At 40.5% G+C, this 21616-nt stretch overlaps 2 protein-coding genes across 2 annotated transcripts; one reads left to right on the top strand and one right to left on the bottom strand.

Moving 5' to 3' along the window:
- Positions 1-9744: 9744 nt before the first annotated feature.
- Positions 9745-18133, top strand: ctsh (cathepsin H). The gene is made up of 12 exons (XM_027179082.2): positions 9745-9928; positions 10191-10222; positions 10408-10513; positions 13680-13750; positions 13838-13942; positions 14334-14420; positions 14531-14586; positions 15052-15133; positions 16096-16164; positions 16252-16358; positions 16732-16857; positions 17783-18133. Exons 1-12 carry the CDS (start codon positions 9859-9861, stop codon positions 17850-17852), a joined length of 981 nt encoding a protein of 326 aa, XP_027034883.1. The 5' UTR covers positions 9745-9858; the 3' UTR covers positions 17853-18133.
- A 1397-nt stretch (positions 18134-19530) lies between these two features.
- Positions 19531-20740, bottom strand: LOC113663685 (serum amyloid P-component). The gene is made up of 2 exons (XM_027179083.2): positions 20582-20740; positions 19531-20490 (listed from the first exon to the last, which is right to left on the bottom strand). Exons 1-2 carry the CDS (start codon positions 20637-20639, stop codon positions 19859-19861), a joined length of 690 nt encoding a protein of 229 aa, XP_027034884.1. The 5' UTR covers positions 20640-20740; the 3' UTR covers positions 19531-19858.
- Between the last annotated feature and the right edge of the window lie 876 nt (positions 20741-21616).

Genomic DNA, 21616 nt, shown 5'->3' with positions numbered 1-21616 from the left:
ATAATCTTATAATATTAGATTATAATAAGGAGATGCTTAATATGATAATATTACAATTTTAACGGGTCCGGGTAAACCCGTCACTCGGTCCGGATCCGGACCGCTGTCTGCCATTTGGTGATGCCCGCTGTAGAAGATGTTGTCTCTACTGCTGTAGAGATTGCTGATCTTACATCTTTGTGTGATACATCGGAGGTCATTTTTGGCCCTTTGCAAGGTGTAGAAGATCTTAATGACACAATCTTACATGAGCCTATAGAAGAGGCACAGATAAACATCAAAGCCTACAGCTCAACTCCTGTCCATTCTGACACAGTGCCTGCTGGCCCATTAAGTCCTACTTCTGAACCTTTGCAAAGTCAATCTCTTGGAGGAACTGATTACCCAATTCAAGGATGAAGTGATTATGTCCTACTCTGTGAAATACAGCTTCATTCATGAAATGGGGGCAGATGCTGATGGCGTGTCCAGGGATGTATATGCTGCCTTCTGGACAGAGTTTTTAGACTGTGCAGCAGAGGGTGCAGATGTGAGAGTGCCATCACTATCCCCCAAAATGGCAAGAGGAAGAATGGAAATCTGTTGGTAGGATAATGGTCAAGGGATTAAAGGAACATGGATATTTTCCTTCTCGGCTGGCTCAAGCCTTTACAGCAGCAATCACATTTGGTGAACACACTGTCTCACCTGATTTATCATTTGACTCACTAATGTTGTATCTTAGTCAGGCTGAGCGCAATCTCTTGTCCACTGCTTTGCAAGACGCCCTTGATGGTGATGATAAAGATGAGCTTCTTGATCTTATGGATCGCATGGGTTTAAGAACAGTACCAACACAAGAGAACTTGAAAGCTGTGTTTCTCCAAGTGGCCCACAAGCAAATAATCCAGAAACCAAAATATGCACTGGAGAACATTGCAACAGTCGCAGGACCAACTCTCAGGGAGTTTTTCCCCACTGTGCTGGATATGCAGAAGATTTATGAGAATCTTACACCATCAACCCGCAAGGTTTTAAAGTTGATCACGGCCTCTCCAGCTACTCCAGCAGAGAACCAAAGTTTGCAATTTTTACATCAGTACATCAGGGGATTGGATGACATAAGCCTCCAGAAGATGTTGAGATTCATGAAAGGGTCTGATGTCATCTGCATTAAAGACATTCAAGTCATATTCACCCCTTTGGAAGGGTTATCAAGGCGGCCTATTGCACATACTTGTGGCCCAACTTTAGAGCTGCCATCAACTTACAACAGCTATCCTGACTCCAAGCTGAAATGGAGGCTATACTGTCCAGCAACATCTATGCAATGGACATTGCATAGAAGTGTCTCGCTCACTCACATGTACACACTCTTCCCTCTTGCCCAGTTATAGCCTTATCGGTGCCATCTGTTTACCTTTAGATAGTGTGTGAATGTAAGACAGAGCACACAGGGGAAGTAATTAACTCAGGTGGTGCATTATGAGCACTGGTTATTTATTTTTTATTTTGTTTTTCAGTTTCGGTTTTATCCAAAATGTCATTATCAAACTTACTGTGGAAACATGTTTACTGGCTGATGAGCATTTTGCCCATAGAAACATTTACACATGATAACAAGATTCAATAATCAGTTTTTATTTATTGATAATGATACAGGACCATTTAAATGCCATTTAGGTTGCCCTGTTTGCAGTGGGCCCAAAGTGTGTCAAATCACATTTGGTCATGCTGAATAGTTCCACCCTGAGGACAAATTCGATTCCCGCCTCCGCCTTGTGTGTGTGGAGTTTGCATGTTCTCCCCGTGCCTCAGGGGTTTCCTCCGGGTACTCCTACCCTGGTCCAAAGACATGCATGGTAGGTTAATTGGCATCTCTGGAAAATTGTCCGTAGTGTGTAAGTGAATGAGAGTGTGTGTGTGTGTGTGTGTGTGTGCCCTGCGATGGGTTGGCACTCCGTCCAGGGTGTATCCTGCCTTGATGCCCGATGACGCCTGATATAGGCACAGGCCCCCCGTGACCTGAGAAGTTCGGATAAAGCGGTAGAAAATGAGTGAGTGAGTGGTTTAGCATGTACTTCTATGATGCCAAATAATTGTGTAAAAAAGTGCTTTATGTGCAGCCCAGAGACACATGATAATAAAATGTTTGATTTAAAGGCTATCCAAACATCATGGAGGTTGCCCTGTTTACAATGAGCCCAAAGTGTGTCAGACCACATCTGGTGATGCGAAATAGTTCCACCATAAGGACAAATGTGCCATTTTTGACAATGGCAACATGTGATACAGTACCTTTCATTTGCAGGTACAGGATTGTTCCCAGTTCTGTGGATGAGATGTACTTTTTACATAATGATGAATAAAAACAGATTATATGGAGCTCAGTTGGGAGATGTCCATTATGAAAGAGTTGTCTATTATCGATTGCTTAAACACAGTACTTCTGTCAAACATTTACAGTGAATGTCATGGTATATATCCTTTTCCTTCCAAACGGCAATTCTGTTGTTTTTTTTGGCTATGAGTAGGTGCTCACATTCAGTCATTTGATCCAGTAGAATAACTTGTAATTATTAAATTTGGGTACGTACTGTATATAAGCATGTAAGAACATGTATAGATCAATGGCTTCCTCTGGAGAGGTTGGTGGATGAAGATTGTTTTCTGCCATGGCAAGGCAACAAATGTCAAACACTGTTATCACAAGGATATGGTCCTCTCTCATGACCTTCCTCCCTACAAGCCTGTATCTTCTGTTGGGATTCTTCTTTAAGGTACTCCCTAGCACCAAAAAGTTGGGGTAGGGTGTACATCATCACTGGACGTCCACATGGAGACACCGCATTTCTGGATGGGCGAATTCCAGAGGTGTGTGTTCCAGAGGTGAACAACATCCTGCAGTTCTCTCTAAATATAAAGAAAAAGAGTTGGAAAGTAAGAAAATAAGTCCACACCGTTGCAATACCACCTGCAGGCAAAATAAATGCTTATGGTCCAGTATGATACAGTAGAGCCGTTTCTCAAACAGTTTCATGCATGTTAAATTCTATATTTGAAAACAATAAATCTCTGTATGTTAAGATTTGTGTTATATGATCAGGCTCAGATAAGTCATCCCTCTCTCACATACTGTGTCACACTAATGCAGAGAAACAATTTTCTTTCACCAAAATGTACATAAAATAGTCATAGTGCGGTAAATTTTCCTTGTCAGTGTTTTATATTTATATTAGGATGTTTTTGAGTTAATATTAGATAGCAGTTTGTGCAACATACATATAACAGGATTAATATTACAGCTGCATTAATGTTTGTGTTGCATTTTATTGTTGTAGATGTACTGTAGGCTGCTGCTAATTCTAACTACTTATACTGAGATCCATCTCGTAAAAAGTCAACTATATGGGAAGAAGGGAAAAATTGTGATCTACAAATTCATTTAATAATCTAATTAAATAACTAATGGTTATCGCCCATTTGCTTCTGTTATGGAACAGTTGTTAGACCTATGAAATAACATAATTATGCTGCATGTCACAACATTTTGGCGTATTGACAAAATCTATAGCTGAATAACATTTCACAATTTACATATCTAAAGCACATTTCTTACCTCTATTATTTCAAGACATGTGAACTGTATTAGACTTTTGTCTAGGAAGTCACCGGAGAAGTCGTCAGAGTCTTTTAGATCTTAAAATAGGTTGATTCAGAACTGTGCATGCTTTTTCCTCAAAAATCCCCACCAATGCTCTATCCGTTGGTTATGATTGCTGGAGCCATACAAATAGCAATTTCTCGAAAAGTCGTCCGTATGATCATGTCTCATGAACATCTGCATCTGTTCCATGTAACAGTTCTCTGTCCCTAAGTCTGAGCGAATTCGGGTGGCTGTCCCTTTCCTTGATAACACCGCATCAATAAAGTATCCAGCGATGACCTTGGGATCACTACTTGTAGAGTATGCATGTAGCCATATCACCATTCGTGAAAACCCGTTGATTGTACCATTGATGCAGATCCCATATGGTTTGAGTTTATCATATGAATCAACATGCCGTAAAAAGTTCGGGCCTGGATTATGATACAAACGTCGCCGAAGACGATTCCGGTGCCTCAGTTGCACCCCATGGGGATCCAGTATTTTCAACAATTGCCTGATTGTCTCTTGTGTCACCACATAGCCAGCCTGAATGCATTTCAGATGCATCATCTTATATCCATGAAGCATACCATATCGGTTCAACTGATCCTGGAGAAACACAGCAACGTCAAGCAGATCAGAATGTTCTTTTCATCTGAACAGGCGCAAAGTCTTGAGGTGTCTGCATAAAGTTGACGCACTAATAACAATACCATTTATATTACTTAAAGACAGCAGTATCTCCCAATGTCTCAAACCCAAAGTAAAATAAAACCGGATTAACCTTGAAAGGCGGGACATGTTTACTTCCAATAGAGCTCCTGGCAGGATTTTGAAGGATCTCATTAATTCAGAAAAACAGAACAATTATTTTTTTTAATTCTGAGATAATTAACTCGTTAATTCAGAAAAACAGAGCAAATACATTTTATTTCAAGAAAAAAATATCTCATAATTCTGAGATAATTAAGTCGTTAATTCAGAAAATCAGAGTAGATTTTTTTCCTCAAGTGAATGCAATACGCTTCCGTAATTTGGTCTTTACCTTGTGAATATTTTTTTTATTAATGACTGCATTCATTGGACACATTCAATGCACACATACATAAACTGATTGGATTCAAGACTGGCATCATTGCATCATGCATAAAATTTTGGTGTCTCTCACTGAGGGCTAAAAACCCCTAAAGATGAAAGCCTAGAACGGTCAATACCATCATATGTGCAGACATACAGAGGAGTCGAATACCGCTTCTCTTTCTCATATCAAGTGTTACATTGGCAATGCAATATAGATGGTTATAATAATATAGAGGGTTATAATAATATGAGCAGTTAGTGCAATATAGAAACAGAATTGTGTGGATGTAACAGCAGTGTAGTTGTAATAAATACACTGATATAAACCGAGTGAATATATCTCGTAAATGTGAATGAGTAAATGAGTAAATGTAAACAGTGCAAACATTCTGAGTGCCGTGTAAAAAGACTGTAATGTCTAAAGTGCAACAGTGTCAGATATATACAGAGAATGTCTTGTGTGCCATGAACAAGTATGATGTGAGCTGTAGAATTTTAAAGTTCAGGGGTAGGTGGGAGAGAGAGAGGTAATGGACTGAGTTCAACATCCTGGAGGCTACAGTACCTTCGCCCTGAAGGCAGCAGGCTGAAGTAGAGGTATTACGGGTGTGAGCTAACAGCAGCGATGCTAATGGCTCTGCTAGTGAGGCGGGTGTGGAAGATGTCACACCGATGATCTCACAGTGCAGAGACACAGATGATCACACAATGCAGAGACACAGATGATCACACGGTGCAGAGACACAGATGATCACAAAGTGCAGAGACACAGATGATCACATGGTGCAGAGACACCGATGATCACACAGTGCAGAGACACAGATGATCACACGGTGCAGAGACACAGATGATCACACAGTGCAGAGACACAGATGATCACACGGTGCAGAGACACAGATGATCACACGGTGCAGAGACACAGATGATCACACAGTGCAGAGACACAGATGATCACACAGTGCAGAGACACAGATGATCACACAGTGCAGAGACACAGATGATCACACGGTGCAGAGACACAGATGATCACACGGTGCAGAGACAGAGATGATCACACAGTGCAGAGACACAGATGATCACACAGTGCAGAGACACAGATGATCACACAGTGCAGAGACACAGATGATCTCACGGTGCAGAGACACAGATGATCTCACGGTGCAGAGACACAGATGATCACACAGATGATCACACAGTACAGAGACACAGATGATCACACAGTGCAGAGACACCGATTATCTCACAGTGCAGAGACACAGATGATCACACGGTGCAGAGACACAGATGATCTCACGGTGCAGAGACAGAGATGACCACACAGTGCAGGGACACCGATGATCACACAGTGCAGAGACACAGATGATCACACAGTGCAGAGACACAGATGATCTCACGGTGCAGAGACACAGATGATCTCACGGTGCAGAGACACAGATGATCACACAGATGATCACACAGTACAGAGACACCGATGATCACACAGTGCAGAGACACAGATGATCACACGGTGCAGAGACACAGATGATCACACAGTGCAGAGACACAGATGATCACACGGTGCAGAGACACAGATGATCACACGGTGCAGAGACAGAGATGATCACACAGTGCAGAGACACAGATGATCACACAGTGCAGAGACACAGATGATCACACAGTGCAGAGACACAGATGATCACACAGTGCAGAGACACAGATGATCACACGGTGCAGAGACACAGATGATCACACGGTGCAGAGACACAGATGATCTCACGGTGCAGAGACACAGATGATCACACAGATGATCACACAGTACAGAGACACAGATGATCACACAGTGCAGAGACACCGATGATCACACAGTGCAGAGACACAGATGATCACACGGTGCAGAGACACAGATGATCACACAGTGCAGAGACACAGATGATCACACGGTGCAGAGACACAGATGATCACACGGTGCAGAGACAGAGATGATCACACAGTGCAGAGACACAGATGATCACACAGTGCAGAGACACAGATGATTACACAGTGCAGAGACACAGATGATCACACGGTGCAGAGACACAGATGATCACACGGTGCAGAGACACAGATGATCACACGATGCAGAGACACAGATGATCACACAGTGCAGAGACACAGATGATCACACAGTGCAGAGACACAGATGATCTCACAGTTTAGCTCCTGTACCACACAGTGATGCAGTTGGTGAGGATGCTCTCAATGGTACACATGATGGGAGGTGGGACTCTTGCCTTCCTCAGTTGCCTTCTTCAGTTTGTGGAGGAAAATTTTGCTAGATTTGTCTAAGCTAATTAGCAGCAGCAGCAGCAGCAAACAGTGCTGTTTTATTTATTTATTTATTTATTTTTAACACAAATAGATAGACACATAAATGCAGTATATTATGTGTTCAACAGACTCAACAGAATGAAATATACATATACTTTACTGTGGATAATTAACAACTGACAACCGACTGTGACACATGAACTTAATGATATTAAATAAGTTTCACATATTTATTGTTTGCATAGAATTATTTTTTTTTTTTTAGTGCCATATTCGACTTCGGAATCGAGAACGCGCCAAACTGTGACGTCACAGAAGCAGAGCTTTAAACACCAGACCAATAGCAGGCGATCCACAGACTAATAAAAACAAGTGAACAAGTTCCGATGGCGTCTTTTGTATCAGCTCAATTTGCTTCACAGGATCTGTCCACAGCATCCAGGGCTTTTCTGTACAAGACGTCGTTTGAAGGCCTCCGTGACATGTTCAGCGTCGGGAGCTTTGTGGTGATCTGTCTGTTCGCAGTGACCGTCCTTCTGATGCTGTACAGTCAACTGTCAGCCCTGAACTGTAACAGGTCGTCCGAGCAGGAACGTCCTGATAAAACGGCTCCACTGAAGCGGAACCAGCCCGTTTTTACTTCAACTCTTTCTCCTCCTCCTCCTCTTCCTCTTCCTCCTCCTCCTCCTGAAGGCTTTCTGATGGACACCAACGTGCTAAGGAGCGCGTCTCGGACGCCCCGTGGAGGTCCCATGGTGAAGGAGACGCTGAAGCCACAAGACAAAGTACGCAGGAAAGCCATCAAGAGCCGGAAAAGGGGCGAATTTCAAAAGCGGCAGGTCAAGAGCCCTTAAAGCACAGCTATAAATAAATAAATAAATAAATAAATAAATAAATAAATAAATAGAGAAATCTTGTGTGATTTATATGGGGGCATGTCTTTTTTTTTTTCTTCTACATGTTGAAATCTTTGATATGTGGAGATGGAGATAATCCATCCACAAGGCTCTCAAGTTTTGAAGACGTGCGTGCGTGTGTGTGTGTGTGTGTGTGTGTGTGTGTGTGTGTGTGTGTGTGTGTGTGTGTGTGTGAGAGAGAGAGAGAGAGAGAGAGAGAGAGAGAGAGAGAGAGAGAGAGAGAGAGAGAGAGATTGATTGATTGATTGATTATGGCTGGTGTTTATTGTAAGTGTTTGTTGCATTTTTGGACTCCTTTATCATTTGTAATGTTGCTCCCATTTGAAACAGTTCGGCTCAAGCCCAGCCATTTTTAGGGTTATGATTGTTTCGTTTTGAGGTTTTGCTTAAACCGACCATAGAAACCCTCGCTAATGAATGTTTTCTTTTTTTTTTCATTGGTTGTAGCGTTAAATCTTAACCAGATAGTGCTATTTTCTGATTGGCTATTGTGTAGCCCAGGGGCGGTTCTAGGATTTCATCTTTAGTGGGTTTTAGCCCTCAGTAAGAATTTAAAACAAGAAGGGTTTTATATTATATATTATATATGACTACATAGTAAGCCAAAAGTTATGGTATTATTTAAAATGGCAAAAATGGACACCAAAATTTTATGCATGATGTAATGATGCCAGTCTTAATTCAAATCAGTTCATGTATGTGTGTAATCTCTATACACAGTGTGTCCAATGAATGCAGTCATTAATAAAAAAAATATTCACAAGACAAAGAGCAAATAAGAATAGTGAAATTTCACTGCATTGCGGTTTTCCGCCGATTAACGTTATAGATAAACGCCTCCAGCTCTGACTGCGCGTGCACGCTGCGCGTACCTGTGCTTCTCCGTTCATATAAAGCAGACAGCTGATGACGCACTTTTGAAAGACTACAACGCACGCACGTAAAAGCAAAGTAAAATAAATCGCTCTTGGATTAAACTAATAAATAATTTTCTTCCCCATCGACGACATGTCCTGCATTTTAACGTAATATTTATTGTTTTTTTTATGAAAGTAAAAACGATCCTTATAGTTTTAGGGTGGCTGAGATTACAGACAGGGGGCTGAAGCCACCCTAAAAAAGGGCTAGAAACGCCCCTGGGTGACACAATTCGCAACGCATTCGCCAGGAATCCTTTTTGACGCCGATTATTTCAAACATCTCCCTCATATATGGCCATGTGTGTTCAGGAATGTCCTCGTTGTTAGTTACTTTAACATCAGTGACTCCCTCTGAATGAACATTAGCCATTCCTTTTGTAGGCGCTGCTCATTGTTAGCTCCGCTATCCTTAGTCTATGTCTGATAGCCAGTAAATAATACAGTGCACCAGTCACATGGGGAAAAAGCGCTCAATGAGAAGGAATAATACTAAAAGTAACGAGTCCGTTTTGAAAATGTAGGAAGTAAAAAGTACAGATATTTGTGTAAAAATGTAATGAGTAAAAGTAAAAAGTTGTCCAGATACTGATACCAGAAAAATTTACTTAAGTACAGTGACGAAGTATTTTTACTCCGTTACTTCCCACCTCTGGTTAAATGCAGAGAACGAATTCTGAGTATGGGTCACCTTACTTAGCCTTATGTCACTCTTTCACTTCACTTCACTTTTATGCGCCATTATGCGCTCCACACCCCAGTCCAGTAGGTGGCGGTAAATGCACCTTAAGTTGGTTTGCCATCCGCCAATAAAAATCAAAAGAATTACACCAGCCTCTGTGTCGCACGCACGCACACACACACACACACACACACACACACACACACACACACACACACACACACACACACACACACACACACACTTCTGTCTCGCGCGCGCGCGCACACACACTCTACACTCGCCTCTGTCTCGCGCGCGTGCGCCCACACACCCACCCACACACATACATACATACATACATACACCATGAACATACTTATTTTAATTGCTGCTATTTTGCACTGTATTTGTGCATCTCCTCTCTATACGGAACAAGGTAAGATTTGGGCTTTTGTTCTGTCAACTTTCTAGTTTACTTTCGTTTTTTCACCCTGTTTAAAAGCCTAATCTCTTGTTTTAAGCATGTTATAAATGATAAGACAACTTTACATAACGAGATCAGCGTTTTTCAGATGATGGACTTCATGTCAAATAATAATAATAATAATTAATAATAATCAGAATCATAATAATAATGAATAATCATAATAACAAGTTTTTCCTCTTTGCCTCTTTGTTGTTACTTTTTTCTGCTGCAGAGGAAAATGTCTTCAAATCCTGGATGTCTGAGGTAACAAGAAAAATAAAAGAAAGAAACTCAAGCATTTATCAAACAAAACATGAGATGAGATTATTTTATTTTTAACTATCACTTTACCAAAAACAAGGAAGTGAAACCATTTCAGAAGAAATTCCCCTGAAACATGAAAACAACAGTGTTCTTTCCTTTTTTTTTTTACTTGTTCTTATCTACAGCACAATAAACAGTACGACATGAATGAGTTTTATCGCCGGCTGCAGATCTTCACTGAGAATAAGAAGAAAATCGACACACACAATGCTGGAAACCACAAATTCAGAAGTAAATCAGTCACACACACACACACACAAACAGACACACACACAGACACACACATGTATAGGCACAAACACACACAGACATATAGACACACAGACATGTATAGATACACACACACACACATGTATAGACACACACATGTGTAGACACACACAGACATGTGTAGACACACACAGACGTGTAGACACACACACAGACGTATAGACACACAGACATATATAGACAGACACACACACACAGACGTGTAGACACACACACACAGACATGAATAGACACACACACAGACATGTATAGACACACACAGACATATATAGACAGACACACACACACAGACGTGTAGACACACACACACAGACGTGTAGACACACACACACAGACGTGTAGACACACACACACAGACGTGTAGACACACACACACAGACATGAATAGACACACACACAGACATGTATAGACACACACAGACATATATCGACACACAAACATATAGACACACAGTTACACACACACAGACATGTATAGACACACAAACATATAGACACACAGTTACACACACACAGACATGTATAGACACACACACAGACATATATAGACACACAAACATATAGACACGCAGTTACACACACAGACATGTATAGACACACAAACATATAGACACACAGTTACACACACACACAGACATATATAGACACACACACAGACATGTATAGACACACAAACATATAGACACACAGTTACACACACACAGACATGTATAGACACACACACAGACATATATAGACACACAAACATATAGACACACAGTTACACACACAGACATTATATAGACACACAAACATATAGACACACAGTTACACACATACAGACATGTATAGACACACAAACATATAGACACACAGTTACACACACACAGACATGTATAGACACACACACAGACATATATAGACACACAAACATATAGACACACAGTTACACACACACAGACATATATAGACACACAAACATATAGACACACAGTTACACACATACAGACATGTATAGACACACAAACATATAGACACACAGAGACATGTAGACACACACACAGACATGTATAGACACACACACAGACATATATAGACATTCAAACATATAGACACACAGACACACAGACATGTATAGACACACAAACATAGACACACAGAGACATATAGACAGACACACACAGACATGTATAGACACACACACACAGAGACATATACTGTATAGACACACAAACATATAGACACACACACAGACATGTATAGACACACACACACAGAGACATATACTGTATAGACACACAAACATATAGACACACACACAGACATGTATAGACACACACACACAAACATATAGACACACACACACACAGACATATAGACACACAGAGACATATAGACAGACACACAGAGACATATACACTCCTTGACAAAAGTCTTGTCACCTATCCAAGTTGTAGGAACAACAAATAATAACTTGACTTCTAGTTGATCATTTGATTTCTGTTAAGTCACAAGACTTTTGTCTAAGCAAAGTCTGACCTTTCTGTCCTAATTAATAATTAAAAATCAAGGCATGATACGATTTTATTTAGGTAAAATAAGCATAATCTAGAGGATTCCAAACGATCAACTAGAAGTCAAGTTATCATCTGTTGTTCCTACACCTTGGATAGGCGACAATACTTTTGTGTAGACAGCCATTTTTGTGGTATTGTGCTGAATTTCCTCGTCCATATTCTACACTATACACTGCACTGTACTTTGTACCCTGTCACGCTTTTAATCGGTGTTTAAAGAGCCAAAATAAATCATCAGATTATGCGCATCGGTGCACAGATTAAGTTATACGAAGAAGGACATTTTTCTGAAGACACTTGAATAGAATATTTGAAATAAAAAAAACAAAAAAAAACAAAACTTATTTCTAATAGAAACATGTTGGTAGTTCGTATCAGAGGTGGGAGTAAATCACACACGTGCAAGTCACAAGTAAGTCTCAAGTCATGAATGTTAAGTCAAAGTCAAGTCGAGTATTTTTTTATTTGTCAAGCAAGTCTCAAATCTTAAATTTGCGACTTAAGTCGGACCCGAATCAAGTCATATGACTCGAATCCCCTATCTCTGGTTAGTAGTGATTGGCCGATAGGAACAATGATGATTAGTGATTAGCTGAAAATGGTGAAAATGGTGATTAGTTGTTGCGACTAATGGTGATTGGTTGATGGGAAAATGATGATTAGTGATCAGGTGTTGGTACGAATAGTGATTGATGGGAACAATAGTGATTTCTATATTCCTTGCACTGATCTATCAGTCAGTCGTTGGTGTCGTCGTCGTGCTCAGTTTCATAAAAATTCCAAACAATCAATCCTAAAAACGTTCAGCTAACCTAAATACCAAAAAATGAAGCCTTCTGTGGATGATTTCAGTTTTTAAAATCTACACTAGTCTTAGCCACACTTGCGCTTTTGTCCCCGTCGCTCCGGTTGTAAATATTGCAGACATATTCCATGGGGTTTAAACTCAATCCCCCAATAATACACCAGCAATGAGGATACATTTAGGTAAATATCTGTGGAAGTTGTTACTACAATAAAAAAATAAAAAAAATTGGAAAAAAAACCTCTATAACAATCAGAGGTTTTGACTTTATACCTTTTCATTAGGGCTGGGCGATAAAATGATAACGATATGTATCGCGATACATTTCTTACATTTTCTTTCATGTTGCACCTTAAACGTTAAGAGATAATTGTTAAGTGTTCATTGTGATTTTAGACTTCTGTTTACATTATAATTATTTGAGTTTTCCTGGTTGTTGACATTTCTGTCTTAATAACTGAGGGGATTCTGATCAGAGGAAGGTTAAGTTTCAAATTAAAATGTTTACATGTAATATATTTTTCTCCTGGTTCTTATTTTAAATGGGTCATAAAAAAATTTCAATAATTATCGATATCGACCGATATGAAACACTGATATCGTGATACAGTTTTCAGCCGTATCGCCCAGCCCTACTTTTAGTAATATTTTGGTGTAAAACGTCTCACGTGTTCAGAGATACAGGCATCGCATTAGACACTTGAGAATGGCACACTTGTTATTACAAAGTAAAAAATAAATCTGTTATTTCTTTTTTACTATACAGTGGGACTAAACCAGTTCTCAGATATGACTTTTGCTGAATTCAAGAAGTTCTACCTTCTGAAAGAACCCCAGGTATCGTGTGATTTTTGCACTTCCACTGAACATCCTTCATATCCCCTGGTCTTTATATTAAAAGTCTTTTATTGTCCATCATCGCAGGAGTGCAGCGCTACCAAAGGGAATCATGTTCGAGGTGCTGGCTTGTACCCAGACTCCATCGACTGGAGGCAGAAAGGAAACTATGTCACCAAAGTGAAAAATCAGGTGATCTCATGCACCTGAAAAGCTTTACTTTTAACATGTAGACCTTCATGACATCCAGGACTTTTATCATTTGTGATCCACTTTCTTTGCTACGTTACACACCATGATGTTTACCGGAGTCCCTGTGCTGAAAAGTGAAATATATATATTAGTGGTTAAAATGTTGGAACATCGATCAGAAGGTTGTGAGTTCAAATCCCAGGGATTACTACTCTGCCCCTGCTGGGCCTTTGAGTATGGCCCTTAACCTTCAACTTCTATATAAGCATTTTTTTTTATTTTATTTAATGCTCTGGATAAGGGTGGCTGCCAAATGACTTAAATGTTGTTGACGCGTTCATTTCTTCGCTAATCATCGCTTGATGTGAACGTAGCACACCCTTTCTTTCAGGGTGGTTGTGGAAGCTGCTGGACTTTCTCTACCACAGGCTGCCTGGAGTCTGTCACAGCCATCGCCACGGGGAAACTCCCTTTACTGGTACGCAGCGGATCCTCCAGTTCGTTTTTCACAGACACGAGAGCTACGTTAGGTTTAATAGATTTTACAACTGCTTCCCGAGTGAATGTTTATCCTCTGTCTCTGTTTAGGCAGAGCAGCAGTTGGTGGATTGCGCCGGTGCGTTCAACAATCATGGCTGCAGCGGGTGAGTGTGTGAAGCCAGTCGCACCTCTGTTTTTCGTTTCAAGCCTATGTTAAACCGGTAGAAACGTCCGAGCGGTGTTTAGATGGAACATAAGTGGGCGTGGCTTCAGGAGGATCGAAACATGCTACGTTTAGCGATTTTATTGTAAGCTATCACAGGGCGTGGCCGTGTTCTACAATAAACATCGTCTCCTTGTCTGACACTGTTTTTATTTTGTTTTTCGGGATTGTAAGCATTTCATGTGCGTCTTTAAACAATAAAATTTACACAGATATATTTATGGCGTGATCATCTCAGACCCCAGTGCAGGGGAAAAAACCTAATCCAGTCTGATTGGGGCATTTAAAGGAGAATGTTGTGTGCTCCATACAGACAGATATCATTGGTGTTGTTATTGTTATTGCCAGTTTATTTCCTCATTCAGATTCAGATTCAAATCAAACTTCCTCTTCCTGTTCCTTTTAGTGGACTTCCCAGTCAAGCCTTCGAGTACATCATGTACAATAAAGGGCTTATGACGGAGGAAGATTATCCCTACATCGGTCGTGTAAGTGAACTGTTACACCTGCCCCCCCCACACACACACACACACACAGATATATTAAAGCAGCCTTAGGCAAGAAAGACTCAATGACACTAGGTTACGTTAGATCGGTGGTATCGTCTCAGACGCTCTCTTACTAACATGAAGTATGATCGTCCATCAGAACGTTGTCAGCCATCTTGAAAAGTTTATCAGGTACAAGTGGAGGCTCCTGCACAATTTTCTGCAAGTGGGGAAGAACAGAAATTTTGGCTAGCAGCTTTGAATGCGGCAAAGAAACTATTAGTTCAACGCCGGAAACCCCCTCATGACCTTTCTGCTAAGTACTGGATTCACTCCATATTGGAAATACTATACATGGAATTGTCTTCTGCACGGATTAACCACGCAAAGCCTGCTAATCTATCTATGTGGCAGAACCGGATCTCCATAACCTCGAAGATTTTGGTTATTTAGTCTAAAGATGTCATTCTGTCGGTAATATTACTACCAATTCTGTTTGTATATTTTACATATATATATTCGAGCTTATTTTGTTTTACTTTTGTATTTACATGGGTCCTGGGGTGTGATGGGATAGGGGTGGGATGGGGGTGGTTTTGTGAGGGCACTAGTTTAAATAGGTTTTCTCTAGTTCTGTTGCGATGTATTTTTGTGCGTTCTATCAAAATAAAAACAGTGAATTACAAAAAAAAAACAAAAAAGTGGAGGCTCCTGGAGGATTCAGGTGTTGGCGTGACTCTGGTGTCGAACAGTCGACAAATAAAACAGAACGCCTGTGTAGGACATGAACCGGACGGGATATTTTCACATTAAATGGAATGAACACTCAGTAAAAAAGAAGAGATTTAAAAAAAAGAAAAAGAAGATTATAGCAGTTTCAAATCAAATAATGAATGTAATAAACTGTATAATCGATTGTATTGTGGTTTAACGAGCTATTATGAACTCTGATCTGTTCACAGAATGGATCTTGTAGGTTCAACCCCAAGCTTGCTTCTGCCTTCGTGAAGGATGTGGTGAACATCACGAAAGTAAGTGACCACGGGTCATAAAAATAAAAGAAAGATTCAATAAAAAGGAGGAGATTGGCTTCTAACAGTCAGTGATGTTTGTGTCAGTATGAAGAGATGGAGCTCGTGGACGCCGTGGCCAGGCTCAACCCGGTCAGCATCGCTTTCGAGGTCGTGTCTGATTTCATGCACTACAAAGACGGAGTGTACAGCAGGTGAGAATCTGAGAGTCTCTGTGCTCTTCCTAAGGCTTTACCCAACGCAATGAAGATGACATCATAAAACAAGGCACAACGTCCTTTAATTAACAAGAGACACACACCCGGCGGTTTATTAGGTACACCTGTACGCCTGCTCATTCATCCAATCAGCCACAGAATGCGTTCATGTTGATCTTGTAAGCTCATGGAAACGAAATAAAATGGATTGACCAGTGGGAGATAAATAGAGAGGAAAAAAAATACATTTAAGGGATGAGACGATATTAAAGAATGATTATCCACCACAGCATCAACTTCATTATTCCTTACACAGTACCGATGCTTGTTCTAAGACGCACTGTAACTCTTAACGTCTGCATTTTTACAGCACTGTGTGTAAAAACACTACAGACATGGTGAACCATGCCGTGCTCGCCGTGGGTTACGGTGAGGAGAGCGGCACTCCGTACTGGATCGTGAAGAACTCCTGGGGACCCGTTTGGGGCATTGACGGGTAAGTCCTGCAACGACCGCGTGCCTTAAACACTTAAAGGCAGGGTCTCCGATTTTTGAGAAATGCTTCAGAAAACCGAGTCGGGCCGAATAATAAACAAAAATCAAAACAAACGTGTAGCCAATGAGCAGAAAGGGCCGGGGCTTGTCAATATGCGGCGGGGAGAGTGTTCAGTGCGCATGTGTGACATTAGCAGAAAGCGGTTTTAACATTGACATGGAGGATAAAAACAAAGAAAGAAAGCGAAGAAAGACTTACGATAAGGCAAGAAGTAGGACGTGTTAATATAGGATCAGCTTTCCAGCGCTGGAGAGAACTGAAGGAGCAGGAAGTTGGCCACATATTCACAGGTTGGAGTTTCCCGAGTCAATAACTCCTGAGCTAAACGCTGTTACTACACAAATAACACCTCTTTTCTATCGTAGTAATGTAGAGAGGCAGCTACAACCGCGTTTTGTGTAGTAACAGCGTTTAGCTCAGGAGTTATTGACTCGGGAAACTCCGACCTGTGAATATGTGGCCGACTTTACTTAAGACACCGAGGCGCTTTTTTCCTTCTCGATAGGTGAGTAACGTTGGTTTTGCTTTGTTACACAGAACTAATATATGCCTTTGTCCTTTACATGATTATGCTTGTGTGTCATTTTTGCTTGTTTGTTTATCTGCAATTGTATTGTTCTTCCCTTCAGCTATGATAAAGACACATTTCTTTCCATTAGTTACCTGGGTTACGTATGTATGTGTGGGGCGGAGCTATCGATACAGGGGTGGGACCCATTTGGGTTAGGGGCGTGTTTGTTTTGGTGAATTTATATGTCAACATTGGCTTTCAAAAATCAGAGACCCCACCTTTAAACAACCTCAAAACAGCCCGTTGTGTTCACCATGCATGACATCACATCACATGCCCCTTCATGTCTTACAGATATTTCTACATCGAACGAGGAAAAAACATGTGCGGCCTCGCCGCTTGTGCTTCATATCCTTTGGTTTGAAACACTCCGCATCTTTAAGGCAGAAAATGGAAAATCCCACTTTTAAATCCACACCATGAAAAAGCCACAATATTCACTATGCATTTAGATGATTTCTTTTGTGTGTCAGACATAAATAAATAAAACATCTACAGGATGTATTTAAAAAATTATAATAATAATAAATCATTTTACTTGTTGCTATTAATTACATTCATGATTTTTTCTTGTAACTCTATCTTAATGGATCGGTCACACTTCTGCCAGATGATTTGAATAAAAAAAAATCCTGAAAAAAAAAATGCATTCTGTTTTGCATTGAATCACATTTCACATTTTGCACTTGGGGGAAACTTTTAAACAGAAAAAAAGGAAATAGGAATATCAATGCAGAAAAGCCTGAAACTGAAAATTAGTCATTTTACTCGTTTATCGTTAAAGCATGTGCGTGTGAGGAATCACATTTGTTTCACATTTTTCATTTTTCTTTGTGTCATTTGGAGAACTTTAGAATTTGAATATTTCAAATTCAGGACAAATTCCACGCTTAGTAATAATCATTTCTTCCACCACAAGCAGAAGCAGATGTTCACCAGGTGGTGATGAAGAACGAGTGGGATGAAGATCTCCATTTTTTTCCTCTGGCTGTTCTACCTGTTTCACCTCACTGGCATTCCAGTCTCACTTCCAGGAACGGAAATAGACTTACTGGATATTTTCAACCAGTTTAAACAAACGAATGATTTTATCTCGACAAGTCTGATCTATAACGAGTCAGGACTCTGTTGTCTTTCGGTGTGAGACGTGTGTTTTTCCCTCTGTTGATAATCTTACACTGAATTTTAGTGGTTGAAGATAAACACCTTCAAATTTTAGATGTTTATGAACAAGAACTTGGAGCATCGCAGAGAGCAGAAATGGGTTTGATATCAACATCAACATTTAGTTGGAAGATACAAACATCTGTGTGGGAAAAAAAACAAACCTTTATGTTAATTTGGAACGTTTTTATGAATATATTGGCTGTAGTAGTCTAGATAACAACAGAAATAATTATAAAACAGCACAAATTTTTAAAGTCCTGAGTGTTTACTTTCTTATGAGCTTCATATTAACGCAACTCTGGAGTGAGACATGACAGAGACGTTCAATACTGAACACAGACACAACACAACAGGAGCACACTCCATCTTTTGGCCTCTGGGGTAAAGAGTTAAGAGTTTATTTTTATTAGACTAATGAGGCCTGGAACAGAAGCTCTGTCTCTTACTGCATCCTATGGCAGTCAGGCATGTGCAGAAAAATACACAATGCACAGGAAAACCCCAGTGAGTTATGAAGCTTCATCTGATCAGGCTGGTAGTTGGATCAATTGTGGTAAAATTGTAGTATGACACAATTTCCTAGAAGTAGATTGAACTAGTTCTTGTTCTCTGCACTACCAGGCTCATGTGTGCAACACTCAGATCTCAGATGGCTCTCAGATCTTGTGCTTTACAGTAAGTGTGGAGAAAGCCGATAGGTTCAAGCAGTGGGTCTGACAACATGAGATACAGTGTGGCATCTGCGGTACTAACCTCATAGCACAGCAAAAACCAAACGATCGGGAAATTCTCCAAAACTTAACGAGAGACCATGAAGTATCATGATGGAGAATGAAGGAACCACTGACTGTCTGCCAAAGAGGTTAAAGTCGTGATGCAGTTTGAAACATTTATTGAATGTCTTAACGTCATAGCGATTCCAAAGACTTAACCCGATCTGTTCTTAGAAATTGTGTGACGATAATTCTTTCAGACAAAGCTTTAACAAATCCCCACAATATTATAGTAAACAGTAATAGTAAACAATTAATAGTAAAAGTAATAGTAAACATTTACAGCTTAACACTTTGGTGTGTTTCCATAACCACAAGAAAACATTTTAACGGAAGAAAATAGACATGAAATATACAGTTTGTTCACCATGTTGAAAAATACAACCTTACATTGAGAAATTATTGAGAAAGCATGCATCCGCTCTTGACTCTAAACACTACCGACTTTATATGACGTTTCCTTACTTTCAACAATCATATACCCGTTTCTAGTAAATTCTAGAGAGTTCCAGTTGAGAACGTTTCCTGGCTGAAACTGTCCACCGGATGTATAATACGCGATCTGAACCGGAGACAGAACAGAGTCCCACATGTGCACATCAGTCAGCATCCCTACAAATGACTGCGCAGTGTCAAACTTTCCACCGTATGAATCTTGCTCTTGACCCAACACGATTTTTGGAGTTCCAATTAAAGAGCTTCCTGCCTTAATTCCTTTTCGTGAGCTCGGGATTCCGTTGACCCACAGCTGGGAGAGTCCGGTACCAGCGTCCCAGGTAGCGCAGACCGAATTCCAGACGTTCAGTTCATCCTGCAAACCCCAAAAAGTGACATCTGTACCTAATATATTTAACATGTACACCCCTTGCTTCGGTTTGTAAATTAAAAATCCGTTGTCTGTTGACGGCAGAGACAGTGAGAAAAGGCTCTGAGCTCTGGAGATGTCGGAGAAGGTACGCAGGCACACGGTAATGGTGAAGAAGATCTTATTCAGCTCAGGACTCAGGAGTACATGATGAGAATTGGACTCCACTGGAAACGTGAACATTTTACCTGAAAGATCTTCACATCGGGGAAAAAAATGTTGTCCTTAAAACAGATACAGTAAACCGGATCGACTCATATTATCAGTGATAAGAAGCGACAGACTAACCTTGTCTTTCAGCTGTGGTGAGGAGTAGCACTGAGACTAAGACCAAAAGTCTCTCCATTTCTCTAATCTCGAATTCATACAGGATTCATAAAGGTGTTCTATATTTATATGTTTTTTTAAAGTAAGTAGTTAAGTAAATAAGTAGTCACAGTTATTAATTAACCTAAATATAGCTCGAATAGATTGCACTTTGTACTATTTTTTCACTGCTTTTGTGACTTTGAACTGTAATAAAGATAACATCGTAATTCTTTCGCGATTTTTTTTCCAGCTATCATTTCCATCAATTCGGCTACACAATTAAATTAAAATTAATCATTACACTACAGCGCTAAATCAATGAGAACCCTGAGCTTGTTTCTTTGCAACGAGACGGTTCCATCTGGGGTAATAGGAGACAATGACACCCGAAGTGTGTTGCTTATGTCCAGTTTAGTCCGTTGTTTTGTTTTGGTTGCCATCACTGCAGAAATCCCCGCTTCACACAGATAGCATGTCGGAAATGACAATAGGGATTTAAGTGCTGTGGTGACAATCTCAGGGTATTCCGCCATGACTTTAATCCAGAACACCGGCAGAATTTCTAACTTTCTAACGACGTCTGTTTCGTGCTCATTTTTACTAATTTGTGTGTTAAATTTGAGCAAACACAATATACACGTACACCAAGCACTGTTAAACATGACAAAGTACCGGTGAACAGAGAGAAGAGCGATACACACCTTCTCTCTCCACCAAAGCTACAACGCCACTGCCACTTGCAGCCGCTCAGCTCCAGACGTCACCTAAACCCGACCCGATATCATGATATTTTGCGCATGCGCGGTATTGGTGCGGCTTTAGGTGACGTCTCTCAGCTCCCAGTTAACCTCTCGTCCATGGAAAGTCGCACAAACCCGAGAGAAATACACCCCATTAAATTAAATGGAAATAATTTAATGTTCATTGGGTGGCCCGGTACCATTTGGTCAACGGACCGGTACCGGTCCGCGGCCCGTGGGTTGGGGACCACTGCCATATAGGACCAAGACACAG

This window comes from Tachysurus fulvidraco, chromosome 18, assembly GCF_022655615.1.
Source record: "Tachysurus fulvidraco isolate hzauxx_2018 chromosome 18, HZAU_PFXX_2.0, whole genome shotgun sequence".
NCBI classification, from domain to species: Eukaryota; Metazoa; Chordata; class Actinopteri; order Siluriformes; family Bagridae; genus Tachysurus; species Tachysurus fulvidraco.
The sequence above is the reverse complement of the archived record's forward strand: the minus strand, read 5'-3'. Positions and strand labels throughout refer to the sequence as shown.